The sequence below is a fragment of the Halichoerus grypus genome, chromosome 7 (assembly GCF_964656455.1).
Source record: "Halichoerus grypus chromosome 7, mHalGry1.hap1.1, whole genome shotgun sequence".
Taxonomy (NCBI): domain Eukaryota; kingdom Metazoa; phylum Chordata; class Mammalia; order Carnivora; family Phocidae; genus Halichoerus; species Halichoerus grypus.
This window is the reverse complement of record NC_135718.1, coordinates 11839111-11856806: the sequence shown is the minus strand read 5'-3', so window position 1 is coordinate 11856806 and position 17696 is coordinate 11839111. Positions and strand designations below refer to the sequence as shown.

Genomic DNA, 17696 nt, shown 5'->3' with positions numbered 1-17696 from the left:
GGAGGAGCACCCACCTCCTCCCCCCAATCCTGGGTACCTGGGGAAGGCAGTGGGCATGGATAAAGCTCCTACGTGGTGCAAAAGTAGCGTGGCTTGGCCAAAAGTGAGAGAAAGAGAGAGAGAGAGCACTGATTGAGGAGTCTGGAATTTCAGAGATCCTGGGCAGTACTTAATTAACTCTTACAACTCCCCTGCACCCCATCTTCCTTCCTTGTGAAATGGAAACAGTGGGCCCTGCTCTGCCCACATCAGAGGGCGAGGGCGCGGTCGTAAGGTTCCAACAAGATAGCGTGATCAGCTATGGCCAGCTCTAGACGTATTCAGCATTATTTGTGCATTATCACTGCTATTTTCTTGTGTGTGCGTGTGTGTGTGTGCACGTACACACACACACACACACACGTAACGAGCAGCTACAGTAATGCCTCACAACTGTTTAGCCTTGCACAGCCCAGAAATGGTGTTCACACCCGTTATCTGACTAGATCTTCCCATCTCTGCAGAGGGGGCAGGGCCAGCATCCCATTTGACAGATGACAAGATTGAGGCTCAGAGGAGCCAACCTGCCAAGATCACCCAACAATATCAGTGGGGAGCTGAGACCAGAAACCAGGGGTCCCCCCAGCATGTGCCAGGCAGAGGGGAGGGAGAACGGGAGGCAGGTCGTTGGTGACCTGGAGGGAGGTTTGAGTGTTGTGCTACCATGTGGAGGAGTGAGCAGAGGGTCCCGGGCCTGCCTCCTCTCTTGGATGAGCCCAGTGCCCACTGGGGTTCTTGTTCCCTGCTGGTCTCGGAACCGTGCCCACCACTGGTCTGCAGCCCGATGGCTGGAACCTGCGTGTTCTCTTCTCCCCACTTTTATCAGGGGCTGCCAAGCAGGGAATCCACACAGCTCTGGCCTGGGGGGCAGTTCCTGACGTTGGGCCTCGCCGGGGTCCAGGCTATGGGGCCTTGGCAGGCGCTGACAAGGAAGAGGGGGCAGATGTGGCCGTGACCCAGCCCGGGTGGGCCGTCGAACCGGACAACAGCGAGACAGACCTCTCAGCACTGTGTTGTCTTGGCCTCTGGGGGTCAGTCCCAGACTCCGTTCCATCTCTCAGTCTCCCCAAGGCCTGGATGACTTCACTCTGTTTCTCCAAAGGGAGAACACAAAGAACCTCCAAAGATCAACAAGGCAGGACAGGGAGTTGCTTCCCAAGTTGCTTTGTAATTTTTCCCCTTAAGCAAATTGTAAAATTTCAGGAGAAGCTCTCATTTTTCCCATGAAGCAATCCCAGAATGAGGCCAAGGCGTTTTAAACTTGGTGATCTCAGCCTTCCAAAAAAGCCCATGAGGGCATTTTACGAGGTAGGTTGGCCATTGTCCAGCCAAATCCAGGCATCCTTTCCTATCTTTATGTTTTCTTCCTGAAAAGTAATGATTGACCCACGTCCTCTGACACCTGGACTCTCCCAAGGGTCTGCAGTCACCCCAAGGGGGCTGATGATGATGCCCCTCCTCGCGGACAGATAAAAACATGAGAGTCTATGTGCCTTGCCCAGGGGCACACGGCAGGTCTGTGGCCCTGCCCAGGGTGGGGCACACGTCCACACGACCGTCCCGGGGACCTGCTGACTCTGCTCTTCCTACTCAGGCCACATTCGGATCTCGGACCTGGGTCTGGCCGTGAAGATCCCCGAGGGAGACCTGATCCGTGGCCGGGTGGGCACCGTCGGCTACATGGGTGAGTGTGGGTGCAGCCCCTCCCCAAGCGCACCTCTTGGTGCCGCTCTGACCAGCAATAGAGCCGCAGTGGGCAGTGGGGGGTCTTGGGGAGAGGCCTCTGAGAGGAAGGAGGTCACTTGGAAAGGCCCAGAAAGGAGTGCAACACCTGCTGTCACCAAGCAAGATGCTAAGTGGAGTCCAGCCTCCCTGCCCTGCCCCCAGCCCCTCACCCTGCATGCCTACTCTGGGACCATCGTCCTGAGGGCTGCAGGGAAGAGACTCGGAGCTCCGTCTGGTCCTCTGGAATCCCCCCTCCAGTCAAGGACATCCCCAGGCTTCCTCCTGCACATGGTGCCTCACACACATATGCCCACTCACCCCAGGAGGTGGGGGCTCCGGAAAGCTCTGGGAGCCGGGGATGTTGTCCTCTGCCAGGCTTGTGCCAACAACACTTGCCCAGTATTCTGTATGTTGTTCTGCTGCTAGAAGATCCTTTTCAGATTGCATGTCATTTGGGAGCCTGTCGGGTGTGTACCTACATATATGTGGCTGTGTGTATCCCCCTGCCAGTGCTGATGGATGGATGGATGGATGGACAGATGATAGAGCGATCGATCTGCGTGTCTTCGTGGACACCTGTGTCCGTCTCCTCTTGCACGGAGCGTTGCACGCATCCACCTGCAGGGCCTCTGTTATATGCTCACTGGCACATGTGTGGATGTTGGTGACCTGCCTGATGACATGAAGCTTATCTTTTTTGTACTTGTATGGTTAATCTATAATTCATTTTATCAAAATAGTAGGGAAGCCATAGTGAGAGGCTGTTTCAATTCCAGGTAAACTTAAAGTCATCTTTCCTTTGGGTGGACACACCTTCATTCCTGGAAATAAATGTGTGTAGCACCTACTCTGTGTCAGGTGTCATACTCCTTACTGGGACACAGCAGTGAATAAGGCAGCTCAGATTCTAGTGGGAGAGACATTTCCATCCACTGTGGTCAGGCTTCTGAAGCCACAGTCCGAGCCCTTCAGGAGCACAGAGGAGAGCAGTCAGGGCAGGCGCCCTGGAGGAGGTGGTGTTTATGGCAGTTGGTGAGTAGGAGTCAACAGGGGAAAGCGTGTCCCTACCGTGAAGCTTCCGGCCTTCTGTAAGCAACACCATCGCTGCTGGGTGCAGGACGCTCCGTCGGTGTGAGCCTCAGCCCTGGGCCCCCGTGCCCCAGCTCTGTCCGGTCACCAGCTGTCTCTTACCTCTCCTGGCTCTGCTCCTCTGCCCACAGCTCCGGAGGTCCTGAACAACCAGAGATATGGCCTGAGCCCTGACTACTGGGGTCTGGGCTGCCTCATCTATGAGATGATCGAGGGCCAGTCACCATTCCGGGGCCGCAAAGAAAAGGTGAAGCGGGAAGAAGTGGACCGCCGGGTCCTGGAGACGGAGGAGGTGTACTCCCAAAAGTTCTCCGAGGAGGCCAAGTCCATCTGCAAAATGGTGAGCTCCTGGTGAGCCTGCCCTGCGCCGAGAGCAGCAAAAGGGCTGAAGCGGGCAGGGTCGGGGCGCAGTAGGGCAGGAGTCGGGAAGCCCCCAAGCCAGAGGAGCGAGCACTCCTTGTTGTGGACTGGGGTGGTCGGCGAGGGCTTCCAGGAGAAAGCCAAGGTGGGGGCAGGGAGGCTCCAGGACAAAGGAAAGGAGGTAGGTCCCCCCTTAGAGGGGAACTGCATGAGACACCCTCCATCCAGCTTTGGTGGGGAAAATCAGTGTGGAGGAGAAAGGAGGTGATCCCAACTGGTTCCCCAAGACACAAAGGGATCTTGGGGTTTCTCCTACCCTTGACCTTGGCCCCCTGCAGCCTCAATCTCTGGGTCCCTGGGCCCTGGCTAAGGTCAGCAGGTGCAGCGCAGGTGGTGGGGTGGTGATATTTTCAGTCTTTGAACATCTTACAACAGTTTTCCTTCCACTACATGGAATGCTGGTCACACTGGCTTAGGTCCCACATGACAGCAGTCTATGAGTACTGGGATTTGATTGTCCACAGGGGAGGGCACAGGTGGGGAGTGACGTTTAGACAGGCTGGGCGGGCAGGGCCAAATTGCGGGGCCGGGAGGCTGGATGGAGGAAGCAGTGATGGGAGCCATCAAAAGCGAAGCTGGGAATGAGTCCGCCCCGGCCCGCTGCCCTTCCCCTCAGCCCAGGTAGGCCCACCCCTGGCCAGAGGGGGGCAGATCCCATTCTCATCTGGCTCTCAGGCTGCCAAGTTCTGCCTGCGTCCGCTTGGGGCCCTCCTCCCTCTGGTGCCAGGCCCAGCTGTGCTGTACCCCCACCGCTGGCCGCTGCCCTCCAGTGCCGGCCACGAGGGGACAGGAGGGCCTGAGCACCGGGGACCCAGGAGCCCACAGACTTCCTGTCGCTGGGGCACAGCAGATGAGCAGGGCTGAGGCTGGAGGCTGCCCTCCCTGCCCCCTGTGCATGTGCATAAACCACGAGGCTGGAGTGTGAGAAGCGCAGACCCGAGGAGCTGATTAAAGTAGCAAAGCTTCTGCTTCCAGAAAAGTGGAGGCTGCCCTGTTAGTGGCCAGGGAACCATGTGGTGTAGCTCCCCGCCCTGAGGAGCCCCTCTCCTGGAGCCGTCCACCTGCTGCCTGACCACTTTCTCCCACCCGCTTCGGTCTGGTGTCACAGAGCCATGGGAACAAGGATTTGGGGCAAGAGCTACCATTTGACCACTTCCAAAAAAGAGGAACCATATATCTGCCATTACGTGTGTGGCGGACCCTAAAGGAGGGATGGCGTGTACACATGCAAACACCCACCCAAACCACACGGCCGTGGACCCGGAGTCTATCCTGTGGGACCAAGCTGGGCGAAGGATAGAAGAGGGAGGTCGTCAGCCATGGTCAGAGCATCTCCAAATGTCCCAGGTCAGGGTCGGGGACTCAGAGAAGCAGAGCAGCCCTGGCAGGACATGGGACATGCAGAGGGGACAGAGAGGCGGAGAGGGCCCCCTCCCTGCCTGCTGTTGCTGTCGTCCTCCTTGGTGCCCGGCTTTGGGGCTGTAGGACCAGGGGTCCTACTGGTCCTCTGCTGCCCCCTGGTGGCCACCAAGGGAAAGGCGGCGAGCTGAGCCTGGGGCTCTGGACCCACATTGGCCCATTGGGTGTCAAGTGTCAAACCAGTGTCCCCTCATCTTTCTCCACTGGAAGAACTGACAAAGCCTTCTGGCCTTGCTTCATCTTCTTACAAATGACCATGGGGTCTTAGGATTCTAGCCCTGGGGCTTCCTGGCACCCCTCACCCCAGCCTGTCTGGCAGCCAGGCCCTGTCCCCTCCAAGAGGCACCAGCTCAGGACACAGCAGGGCCTGACTCTGAGGAAACCATGAAGGCTCGGGGCACATTGGGCTGTTTCTAGACTCCGGAAACTCGAGCCCTGCCTGTCCAAGAAGACCACTCCCTGCTGCCAGTTCCTTCCCCCATTCCATCTTGGCAGCCACAAGACCCTCTCCGCTGCCCCTGATGTCCAGAAATTCATGCATGTCACTGCCCTGGCCCCTGGTCCAGTCCCTAGGCCCAGACCTCAGCCCCATCTCCTGTAGGGCCCTGCTGAGTCCCAGCACTGGCCCTTCAGCCACCTCAGCCTCACTGGCCTTCCAGCCCATCCCTTCTCTTCCAGGAAGCCCACCCTGCCTGCGCCACTTGCCCAGCTCACACCACTTCTCTTGCTTCTCCCGGTGTACACTCGATGTCCAAGTTGCAAACAGGCAGCGTGTTGGTGGATGTGCAGCCTGCGTGGTGTTTTAGAAAGAGGTGAATGGTGGGTTCGTTGCCAAGATTTAAAGTTGGAGAGATTTCACATAAAAACCTGGATTTTCAGCCCTGGGCCCTGGTAGGAACTGATGGGTAGCCTGGCACAGCCCAGCCAGCCCACTCGGCCTTTATCGTCCTTGCTTGTGTCTTCCATCTGGCCGGCCCCCGCAGGCTCTGGGGTCTACAGCTGGGAGGTCCAGCTTCTACCCAAGGAGCCTTGCCTCTTTGGGATTTCTCAGAGCAGGGAGGAGCCTGGCCCAGCAGAGCCGACTCCTGGAGCCTTTGTGGAAAGGCAGAAGCACTGGCGAGGAGAAGCTGAGGCCCCGAGCCACCAGCTCGCTGGGCAGAACCGGCCTGGGTGGTCACTGGACCACAGTTGACGGCGATTCTCAGGGCTCAGTCCTTTCTAGGCTGTGACCTAGTGCTTGCCCTGGTGCCACCTTTGATTTCTTTGTTTGAGGGGAAATGGGGGGCAGGGGAGTGGTGCCTGCAAGCCTCCCCCTCAGACCATGAGCCCCAGGAGGCCCGCTTGCCCACTGGCTGTCCACCGCAACTCCAGCCCACACTGCTGGCGGCAACTACGTGTGGAAGGAAAGCACACAGAGGGCGCCAGGCTATCGGAGGGGAAAGGGCTGGACTCCCTCTGGGCTGCAGGCCATCCACCTTGATTTTAGTCTCAAAGCACGCAGGAGATTCCAACCGCATGCCAGGTGCAGTGCTCAGCGGGGCCGGGGAAGAGAGAAGCAGGAGAGACTGCAGGAGAGGGGCTGGCACCTGGTGGTCAGCTGCTGGTCATCCAGCATCACAGCCTGCCCCTCCCTGCCCCTCTCTCAGCCCCCTCCATGCCCCCTCCATGCCCCCTCCCAGCCCCCCCGACCGCCCCCCCCCCCCGCCAGCCTCCCGGCCTCATTCACACCTTTAGGCCTCTGGCCTGGCTGTCTGCTTCTGCAGCCTCCTCCTCTCCTATGAACCTTCCCACCTCTTGGTTCTGATGAGGACACTCCTACCCTGACCATCCGTGGCTCCCCAGTACCTCCAGATCAAAATCCTCCTGACCTGGCCTTCAGGACCCTCCAGCACTCTCCCCAGCACGTCCCCTTCACCCTGACCCGTCCCCCACATCCTCTTCCCTCCCCCAGACTCAAAGACAGGTGTTCCCCAAGCCTGCCCTGCAGGTCTCTCTTGCTAGCGCAGACCCTGCCCCGATGCCTTCCCCACCTGCCCGCAGCCCCCCCTGGTGGCGGCCAGGTTGTGTGCCTCTGTCACCGTGGTGTCGTACCTGTGTATTGCCTGGATGGGTCCTCCGAACGTGATCTTGCTGAGGCTACTCGGTGCCCCTCCTCCCTCTCGGCACAGTGGTTTGTGCCAACCAGGTACACGTCTACAGAGTACGTAGGAGCTGAGTAAGCGAATGAGCGAGGCCCGCAGAGACGGTGCCGGCCCTCTGGCTTACGTGTAGCAGGAGACTGGCACGGTGCCGCCTGCGCTGGGCCTGCCGCCTTGGGGAGGGCAGACGGGACTCCTGCTCTCCTGCAGGCTCCAGGCATCTGAGCCCGACGTGAGCGCGAGGCCGCCCTGAAGCAAGGCCCGAGCAGGCTGGGCCCGTGTCCGTTGGGTGCCTGGGGGTGGCACGGGCACTGCAGAGGCTGGAGGAGGGACACGCACTCGGGCGTACTTGTGAAAGGACATGGCCACAGTGCCCGAAGCCCCAAGTCTCCTGCCTTCAGCAGGAGGAAAGGCCCACCAGGCATGACCTCTCGGGGCTCTCTTGTCACAGCTGCTCACCAAAGATGCAAAGCAGAGACTGGGCTGCCGGGAGGAGGGGGCCGCGGAGGTCAAGAGACACCCCTTCTTCAGGAACATGAATTTCAAGCGCTTAGAAGCCGGGATGTTGGACCCTCCCTTCATTCCAGACGTGAGTAGCCTCCCCAGCCCAGGCTGAGCCTGTGCACCCCCTCACGACCTTGACTTAGCGAATGTCCTTGAACTCCGGGAGGACGGGGCCAGTGGGCGAGTGAGAGTAGCGGGTATTTAGCGCTGTGACAGCCACAGCTCGTGGTTCTGGGGCCCAGCTCCGTGGCAGGCACTTACATCAGCCTCAGGCATGGGTGCTTCTACTGTCCCCACTTGGCAGGTGAGGAGACTGAGGCCTACAGGGGTATGTGACGTCCCCGGAGTTCCTAAGCACCACAGCTGGGAGCCCAGCCCAGGCCTGTCGGGCTGCAGAGCCTGGTGCCCAGTGGGGTGAGAAGGGCCCGGAGGGCCTCCCTGGGCCGCATGGCTCTCTGGCCCTGGGCCCCCAGCACTCCTTCTCTCTGTGGAGAAGGAATGGGCCGGAGGCCGGAGGCCCCAGCTGTGGCCGCCCTCATTCCCACAGAGATGTCTAGAAACGCTTCCACCATCCTGATCCTGTGGGCTCTGTGGGAGCGGGGATCCCCAGAGGTGCCGAGGAATGTGAGGTCAGAGAGGGCGTGTTCCGTCACCCCATCGCGGCCCCAGCCTGGAGAGTGGGGTGACCAGCAGCTGGCATAAGGGTGATGGCGGGAAGGAGCCCCTGGGCAGATCTGTGAGAGAGAGCAGCACCGGTCCCCAGAAAGGCGCCCCCCCCCCGCCCCCATCAGAACCTGTGGCTGGGGGTGCCGGGCCTGGGACGGGCCCCGTGTGACCGAGCGCTCTGCCCACAGCCCCGCGCCGTGTACTGCAAGGACGTGCTGGACATCGAGCAGTTCTCCACCGTGAAAGGCGTCAACCTGGACCACACGGACGATGACTTCTACTCCAAGTTCTCCACGGGCTCCGTGCCCATCCCATGGCAGAGCGAGGTGAGCAGGGCAGTGGCCGTCTGCACCCTGAAGGGGGCTGCTGGGCCGGGGGGACAGGCCCGGACTCCGTCGGCCGTTGGCGTGGGGGTCAGAAGAGGGATAGGAGGTGGGATGGACACAGTCATCTAGCAGACTGGCTGGGAGAGAGGAGGAACACGGGCCCGAGCTGGGGGAAGCCTGCGCTGCTTCCGCAGGATGGGGCAGGGGAGGGGGCCCTGACAAGGGGAGGGGCGCAGGGCATGTGGGGCGACCTGGGCTTGGGTGGGGTGAGGAGGGAGAGGGGGTGTGGGTTTGGCGGCTGGACGATGAGCATACCTCCTGCCTCCTTCCTCAGCAGAGGCAGCTGGGGGAGGCCGGCAGGGGAGAGGCCGTGGCAGGCGGGGAGCAGTCTGGGCCTGGGCCCCTGAAGGATGCGGGGTGGGTGCAGGATCTATTGGGAGCAGGCTCAGGGCAGAGTGGGGGCCACTGGGACTCCTGTCCAGCCAAGATGACTAACACAGCCCCTCATGCCACCTTCGCCCGGCTTCTCCAGATGATAGAAACCGAGTGCTTTAAGGAGCTGAACGTGTTTGGACCTAACGGTACCCTCTCACCGGACCTGAACAGAAGTCACCCTCCAGAACCGCCGAAGAAAGGGCTGCTTCAGAGAATCTTCAAGCGTCAGGTGAGGGACGCCCCCTCTGTGCCCGGCTGTCCTGGCGTTGGCCCCGGGACGCCCTGGGCCCAGGTACTTCCCCGAGGCCGGACCTGCAGCCTTCTCCCTGCGTGCGGGGGGCGTGGGAGACCAGGGGCCGCAGCAGCCTGCCCGAGCCCCTGTGCCCACCAGGTGAGGGATCCGCAGGGTGGAATCGGGCAGGGCCGGCCCAAAGCTCGCCCTTCATCAAGGGTTCTCGGCCTCGCCCCTGTGGACGTTCGCGGTGAGTTCTCTGTCGTGGGGGCTCTCGTGCACTGGAGGATATTTAGCAGCCTCCGTGGCCTCTACCCAGCAGGCGCCAGGAGCGCCCCCTCCCACTGTACCAATCGAAAATGTCTCCAGGCCTGGCCCCGTGTCCTCTGGAGGCGAAGTCTCCCCGACAGAGAACTAACTGCCCCTTATGGCCCTTGTAAAGACTCAAGTTCTGTAGGTAGCGATCGCACGGAACAAAGAGCAGGCAGAACAGGTGTGGGAGCGGTGAGCCCTGCAGAACCCCATGGCTCCTGGGGTGGGGCCCCCCAAGGTGGATGCTGTGACCTCCAGCTGGCAGCCTCAGGAGACTTTGCCCCTTGGGAAAAGGCATTCTTCCTCAGAGCCTGTCCCTGGATTGAGGGTTCGGCGTGGGCCCAATGGAAGAAATGTCCCCGCAGGGGACACCCTGCGGGAACGCCCTCACCTCATCCCCCTTGCCCAAGGTGGCCAGAATAGCGCCCCCTCCTGGCCTCCCTTGAAGAAGGCTTGGCGCCAGTGTGTCCATCCCACAGCCTGGGAGGCTCCATTATTTACATTCCCCCCACCCCACCCGATCCCCAAGGAGCTGCCCCTCTCCCCAGGAGGATGAAGAGGGAGAGGTGGAGCATCTCTGGTCCCCAGGCCTCCCAGCTCCCCCACCCCCACCCTGATAACAGGATGGGGTGGCTGTGGATGGCGCCCTGCTGTGGACCTAGCTCTGCACCGAGTGCTTTCTGAGGGCTTCTCTTACTTAATCTCCACAAAAGCCTGGGCCTTAATTCAACTGTTCAGTCCTTCGGCCAGTTTGTAGCGAGCGCCCACTGTGTGCAAGGCTGTTTCCTCAGGGTTTGAGATGCACCAGCAAGGCAAACCAGGATCCCTCCTTTTTGGGAGTCCTAGTGCAGTGTGAGCCCAGGATGTGCTCCCATTACCCTACTTCACAGATAGGGAAACTGAGGCTGAGGGAGGGTCAAGGTCACAAAGGTCACACGGCTGGTAAACCCATACGAAGGATCTGGGGATAACGGCAGGGAGCATGGATCAGGCACATGGAGAGAAAACACAGACTGAGGGCAAGTTCGGGGTTTGATCTGGAAGCTTCCTGTGAGTTTCACATCCTGTTCCAAAATAGACTCCTGTTTGTATACACTTATAAAAATACAATTTTAAAATGCTTCCACCAAGTAAAATTGAAGTTCTCCAAAGAAAGGACCTGTCCCCTTCCACATGGCTGAGTCCCTAGCACGTACTTAGGTCCTGGGACAAGCGCTTGCTGTGGAGGCTCACAGACCCGGGGTTCCCATCTGGCCCCGACACTTTCTGCTGCTTGGGTGGCACCGCACTGACCCGTCCCAGCCTCTGTGGGCCCTCCTGCAAGACCAGTGCCCGGGGCCGGCAAGAGGACTGAGGGACAGAGAGGTCGGTAAGAGCAAGCAGCTCCTGGTTCTGGGGCCGGGCACCCGCTCAGGCCCTCTACACACAGCCTCACTTCACACTCCACCGGCCCAGCACGGAAGCTGCTCTTGGCCCACAGGGCACGCAGGGCAACCAAGAGATTTAATGACTTGCTCAAGGTCCCTCAGCTAAGCGACAGATTTCAGACCCTGGGCCTACAGTAATGAACCCTATAGATATTCTAGGAGGGGCTGCCCCCTCCCTGCCTTGGGGTCCTCTTAATCCCATAGCTCTCCCCCTGCCGCAAGGGGTGGCCTCTGGCCCTGGGTCTGCAGCGGAAGAAGGGCACCAGGCAGCAGAAAGCAAGAGGAGCTGATGGGCAGCCCCTGACCATGGCGCTGTTTTCAGATTCAGAGGCCCCTACACGTCCACCAGGACTAACTCTGTCTCCCCCTCTCTCTCTCTCTCCTCTCTCTCCTCCAGCATCAAAACAATTCCAAGAGTTCACCCAATCCCAAGACCAATTTTAACCACCACATAAATTCAAACCATGTCAGTTCAAACTCCACCGGCAGCAGCTAGTTGGAGCTCTGGCCTTGAAGTCCGCAGTGGGACCAGCCTAGACCCTTGTCCTTAGCAGCAGAACTTGTGGACGGGGGAGCCCTCCAGGAGCCGGGAAGGAGGCTGGCCGCCTCCTCGACGCAGAGCCTCCAGGTTTCTCAAAGAGATTTCCACTCAGGTCTGTCTCCAGAGGTGGCCCTCAAGCCGACGTGGAACATTGCAATAGAAATCCAATTGGATACGACAACTTGCACGTATTTGAATAGCGTCATACCTAGAACTGAATTTTGTCTTTATTATTTTTAAAGAAAAGTTTTGTAAATTTCTCTATTGTCTCAGTTTACATTTTGTATATTTGTATTTAAATGAAAGTCAGACTTTGAGGGTGTATATTTTCTGTGCAGCCACTGTTAAGCCATGTGTTTTAAGGCATTTTAGAGTGGGCGGGGTGGGGGGGGATTTACAAAAAAAAAAAAAAAATGTGACTCAAGACTTCCAGAGCCTCAAATGAGAAAATGTTTTTATTAAATGTAGAAAATGATTCACATTTCACCTTTAAAGGATTGGTTGTATCCATCTCTCTCTGTAACCTTTCCCTCACACGGATGTCACCATGCTGTTGGCTTGTAACAACCTGAATTAAGTGCTCCAGACACACTTGGGACCTCAGCCCCGGTCAGAACATCCTCCGTGGGGTCTCTGGAGCCTCCTAGGGCCAATGCCAGCATTTCCTTTAGAGGCACACGGTGTCCGTGTTGCTTTGGCCTTGGCCTCCTCTTCTGTCTGGAAGGCGGCCGGTACGCAGAGCTGGGCCTCTTTCTTTCTAAGCAGGTTCTAACTGCTAAAGCCTGTATGTTTTCAAGAGGCTTGCATTTGGGGATTTTTGTTTTACTCTATTTTTTAAGGGATGTGTCGCGATGATAAGGAATAGTCATGGAACCCCAGCTATCCCAAATCCTGTGGCCTGAGGAAGCCTCAGGGAGTGGGGGTCAGTGGAGTCCTACCGAATGAGTCCGTAGAGGGGGAGGGAGGCTTGCCCAGGGGCTCCAGGCACGTTCCTCAAGTGTTTACGGGGTCACAGGGTCTGGAGAGAGCTTCACAAGGCCCCGCAGATACCCTGGCCCAGGTGGCATGGGGGGGGTTGGCTCTCCAAGCAATGGCATGGCTAAGGAGAGGGCCGGGATACCACGGAAGCTCAAGACAAACTCACTGTCACTTCTTGGGAGAGGTGGGACCAAGATGTTCTAACGGGGCATCTCAAAACTTCAGGCTCAGGTCGCCCCCAGGAGGACCCGGTGGCTTTGCCAGGCCAGGGTCTTCCAAGGGCAGTTCCCAGGCCCTTTGAGCCCCTGGCCACCTCCTGTTGCCTCTGAAAAGTGACAAGGAGCAAATCCACCCTCACCTCCCCCCTGCCCCAGAACGGGGGGAGTGGTTGACACCCCTGCTCCCCTGCCTGGCTGAGTCCCTGGCGACCGAGTCAGCCTCACTCAGACCTGGTGTCAGCCACCTGGCAGTTGCCAGGGTTCCTCCCAGTGTGGGTCCAGCGCTACCTACAGGCTGCTCCGGTCAAAATGCGGATTCCTGGGCCCCGCCCCAAACCTATGGAATGGATTCTCTGGGAGTAGGGCCCAGGAATCTGCATCTTTAAGAAGCTCTCCAGAACATTCTAACACACCCTCAAGAAAGGGCACTGCTGCCTTAGCTTCAGCGGGGCTTCGGACGCGACTCTCCCAAAACGATTACCATGAGCCGGGCCGCTTGGAGCGCGAGCTTGGACGGAGGAGCGGTAGTGGGCATGGCCGCCTCCGTCCAGTGTCCGTGCTCCTCCGTCAGACTGGGCCAGTGGAGCGCACTGCCGGAGAGGGGGCGGCCTTTGGGACTGATCGTTTTAGGTCACTTGACAAACAAATGGCAGAGCAGTTGGGCCGCCCTGGGATCCCTCCAACGTGCAGTATTATTTTCTTCAAGACCAGCCCTGGCCTCACGAGGCTGCTTCTGGCACCTTTCCGGGGCTGCGTACCAGATAAATGCAAACAGCCATACTCCGTTTTTGCCAACGAAGTGGAAAGCTCCTTGACCAGTATTTTAAGATCCTCAAGCTCTTGCTGACCCTCCTTTCTCAATGGAAAGGACAGTCATTTTCCTGGGACAGTCACCAGCCCAAGCTCCCACCCTCCCTCCTTCCTTTTGCCCAATTCACAGCAACCCCCTGCTTACCGAATGACTGGTGTTGAGAAGCCTTCTCTTCTCACGCCTCCGAGCCCCACACTGGCCGACCGCAGTACAGAATCCTCACGGAGCAAGGAGGACAACATGCACCTGCCCCAGGTGTTTCTGCATCCCGCAGCTCCGACGAGGCTAACGCACAGGCCTCTGTGGGCCTCTAAGATGACTGGAGTCTTCCTTCGTGTTTGCAGCCTGTCCCCACCGAGTGCCCCCAGGATGGGGGCCGGAGCCACCGTCTCTCTGTTCCCTCCCGTTCCTTTTGACCCTTCGTTTCCTGCAAGAGAAGGGAAGTCATTATTTAAAACAATGCCTGAAAATCAGCCCTCCTGTCCACCAAGTCCCCCAGTCCCCGAGTCACTGAAGGTCCTGCCCCACCCCCCCAGCTTCTCCGCCAACTTGTTTTCTATAGCTGCATTTTTAAAAGATATTTTTAAATTAGGGGAAAAAAAACAAAACAAACCCCACCTTCCTCCCCATCCCCCTGCCTGGGATGAGGTGTGTTTGGTCAGTGAATGGATTTTTTTTTTTTCCAACATTTGAGCTCTTTACAGAAGGGCCTCTCTTTCTCCAAGCATGACATTTTCCTCACCGGATGTTCTCTGACCTTGTGCCTTTGAGATGAGACGCAGGGCCCTGCAGAAACTTCTCTGCTTCCACTTTCCAGGAGACAAGCTCTGTCCCCAGTGGGACAGGGGTGATCTCTGCCACGAGCACCACGACTGACAAAGGTTTATCGAGCCCCCTCGGGGGTGGGGGAGCTCCCATAAGATCACCCACAATATCACCAAGGCCTGAGCCCTGCCTTCAGGGGAATGCTACCCCATCCCGTATCACTCATTCCCGACTCTTTCTAGGCTGGGAACATCACTTTTTAAACCGTGCGCTTCTGAGGGCTGCTCACTTGCACAGTTTCTAAGCATTGTTGTGTTTCCAGTGGCCCCAGAAGGGCTTGTTCCCTGAAATTCGCTGCTCTTAGCAAACCTCAGTCTTGGAGGGGCAAGCCGTGTGGAGAGCAGGGTACCTGGGTTTTACGCACGCTCGACAGGCAGCCCGCCACGACACATGGTGGTGAGTTCTGGGGACACGTGTGGACGCCACCTTGGCGTCAAAGCCACCACGGGATGTGGCCACCTGCCCGGGAGTCCAGCGAGCCCCGACGACGTGGAGGGCATGCCCCGGAGCAGCCGGGGTCTCCACACCTCCCAAGAAGCCCTGCCCACTGTCGAAGCTCCTCGTCGCTCTTCCACACCCCGTCCTTCCCTGAAAGGCTTGGGGCATCGGCTTCCCACTGACTCTCCCAAGTGAGCCCCTGACCCAGACCTCACTTCGGAGGGAGCACCGCAACCTCCTTGCACCTGGCATCCCAGGCCTGGCCAAGGGGACCAGCAGCCTCGCGGACAGCCAGGATCACCTGCCCCAGATGAAGAGGAAGTGCCACTTGGGGGACATCAGCCCTCCTCTTGGGCTGCTGCATGCTCCCATGTCCACGTGAGCACCTGCACCTTCCAAGGACAACCTCTTGCGTGGTGTCCTGTCCTCCTAGCCCCACCCTCGGAGACAGGACCTCCTAACTTTACAGCCTCTGTTTGGAAAGAGAACGAGTGTGACCTCGCTGTGCATGTTGAAGCAACAGAGCTGAGTCATGACCAGTAGAGAGCTCACTTCTTTCTGTCACAAGGGACCAGGACAGGGCGGCCTCGTCCCCTGTGACCCCTCCCCCGTCGCCTTTGGAAGGCCAGAGTGTGCGGGTCAGAGCCTGCTCCCTGCGGGCCGGGGTTCTCCGCTGGTCTCGTGCTGGGGACAGTGGTTAAAACATTTGAAAAGCTAGCTCCCCCCAGGGACAGAAAGACGCTTCCTAAAAGAAGAATCTAGATGTCTTTCTCCAGTCCGTCAATAAATCATTTTTGTAATAGATCAAAAGCAAATGTTCTCAAGTCGAAGAGCTTAGTGGCTATTGGTAGTGTTAAAATAATAATCCTTCTAGTATCCAAAGGTTTCTGTTTTTTTTTTTTCAGGGAAATTTTCACATTGATGATGAAAGAAAATAGTTCCATTTTGGAGGTCCTTCCTGAAGATAACGGCTTTTGTTCTGCTGCTCTGAATCTGTGTACGTTCCGTCTAATAGGTCACTGTGCTGCTGTATCTAGATGGAACCACTGGTGTTGTTTTTTAAGAGAAATAAATTCCTTAATGAAAATAGCATTTCCTTCTGTCTGCACATGGCTGTCACCCCCAAGATGCAAGCACCTGCCGACCCAGCGTCTTGCTTAACCCCTTACGGCTCAGCCCCACCCCAAGCCCACCCAGACTTCCCCCTGACCACGAGAGAGCATTCACTGGGGGAAAAGGTGTGCTCCGAGCCTCTGACCCGGGGGGTCCCATCGCAGGGGGCTCTCTCGGGGACCTTCTCCCACCCTTCCAGAAACCTCCACTGCCTGAGCCAGCCTCCCCGGCAGACAGAAGCCACCATCCTCCTGCGACATACGGTCTGAGAAATTCCAGCCCCATAGCACCTGCCGCCCCACCCGCTACACCCCTCTGCCCGGCAACTTTGACCTCTTCCCGGGCAGACGGACGTAGGCAGCGCCCTTCCCTCACCTCCTCCAACCACTCAGGCCCCTTCCCTCCTCTCACTCCGGACAGCTGTGGATTTAGTAAGTGAGGGCACCAAAATGGTCTCCAACTAATTCATTTCCAGGAAAGGTTCAAAGCGGGCATCCCCAGGGCACCCAAGGGGCTTCAAGCTGCTGTCCCTCCGGGAGGGGCTTCCATAGGGTATCAGGATCTAACTGCCCTCCACGGAGTGAGACCGTGAAGAGGAGAGAAAGTCAGGGCCTCGGGAACAGGCACTCAGTGGGCGGCAGGCCAGGACTCCTGGCACCACCTGGACGCCGGCCTCGCTCAGCGGTCAGGGGCCTGGCACAACCTAGGGGGAAAGAGGCCCGTTCAGGTGCCTGGAGGCTGAGTTCTCCTCCCTACTCAGTCACCAGGAGTTTGTTGAACTCCTACTTTATCCACAGCACTCAGAACCAAATCAGAAAAAGCCCCTGCCCTCCTGGACCTTGTATCCCGGTGACATGGGCCACCACTGGCCAGAAAACCACAGGGCACAGCGCAGGGCCTCTCACACTTCGAGGAGCACAGACTCACCTGGGCGGTGTGATAAGATGCAGATCCTCAGTAGGTCTGAGTCTGGGTCTGCATTTCTAACAAGCTCCCAGGAGAAGCTGCTTGTCCAAGGACTACCCTTTGAGAAGAGAGGCCTACACCCTAACATCAGGTCAAGGTCTGCAGTCAAAGCCGGACCTACGTTCCCATGGTTGTCCCCTTCAGGTGCTGTACTCAGAAGTCGATGTGTCTTATTCACATTCCCATTTGCACTGCCCTTGAGGGGCGTTCCTACCACCGGTTCTCAAAGTCTAGCGCCTGGACCAGCAGCGGCCACCACCCCAGGGACTGGTGAGATAGGCATTCTCAACCCCCACCCCAGATCTAATCAGGAGCTCTGGGGTGGGAGCCGGTAACAGGCTTGCGGGTGATTCTGATGCGCACTCAAGTTGGAGGATGGCTGATTGACAAAGTGCTTTCCCCTCCTGGCAATCTCATTAAACTCCCTGTGGACCGCTTTGTAGGTGGAGACCGCAGAGGTGCAGGTGGTTGAGGCTCTTACCTATAAACGGGAAATGGTGTGTATCATCGGCTGCCTTTGTTCTTTAAAAATGGGAGCAAGGACACAACGGTATATAATCGCATGGCCGCCTGCTTTTAAAAATGAGAGGAGGGGCGCCTGGGTGGCTCGGTCGGTGAAGCACCTGCCTTCAGCTCAGGTCATGATCCCAGGGTCCTGCTCAGCAGGAAGCCTGCTTCTCCCTCTCCCTGTCTCTCTCTCTCTCTCTCTCTCTCTCTAATGAAAAAAATCTTTTAAAAAAATGAGAAGCCAAAACTGAAAAAAATAGTTACCTATAGGGAGAGATGGCCAACAGGGGACAGGGTGAGGGGATGGATATAAAAACCAGTCTTTGCTGAATGTGCCTTGTCTTGTAGACTTGACTTTGCACGGAAGTATCAAATGGAAAACAAATCTGGCTTCAGCGAGGAGAGGCTTTTATTCGAAAGGAGCTATTGCAGCAGTGGGTAGAGATAATGCAGGAGAGAGGACGCTCTGACCCTCAGATCTGCAAGGTCTCAAGGGTCAGGCCCAAAGGGGTCTGCTTTATGGAGAGGAGTAAACAAGGCTCCTCACATCCCACTTCCCCACGCCCA

General features: G+C 58.0%; 1 protein-coding gene across 2 annotated transcripts in view; it reads left to right on the top strand.

Moving 5' to 3' along the window:
* Positions 1 to 15635, top strand: part of GRK5 (G protein-coupled receptor kinase 5) — a 207799-nt gene extending 192164 nt beyond the window's left edge. For both annotated transcript variants that reach the window (XM_036123835.2, XM_036123833.2), the window contains 6 exons: positions 1634 to 1723; positions 2985 to 3193; positions 7282 to 7419; positions 8189 to 8326; positions 8859 to 8990; positions 11130 to 15635. In XM_036123835.2, coding sequence (XP_035979728.1) covers positions 1634 to 1723; positions 2985 to 3193; positions 7282 to 7419; positions 8189 to 8326; positions 8859 to 8990; positions 11130 to 11228 — 806 coding nt within the window. In that variant the 3' untranslated portion in view covers positions 11229 to 15635. The remainder of the gene's footprint in view (positions 1 to 1633; positions 1724 to 2984; positions 3194 to 7281; positions 7420 to 8188; positions 8327 to 8858; positions 8991 to 11129) is intronic.
* Positions 15636 to 17696: the final 2061 nt, after the last annotated feature.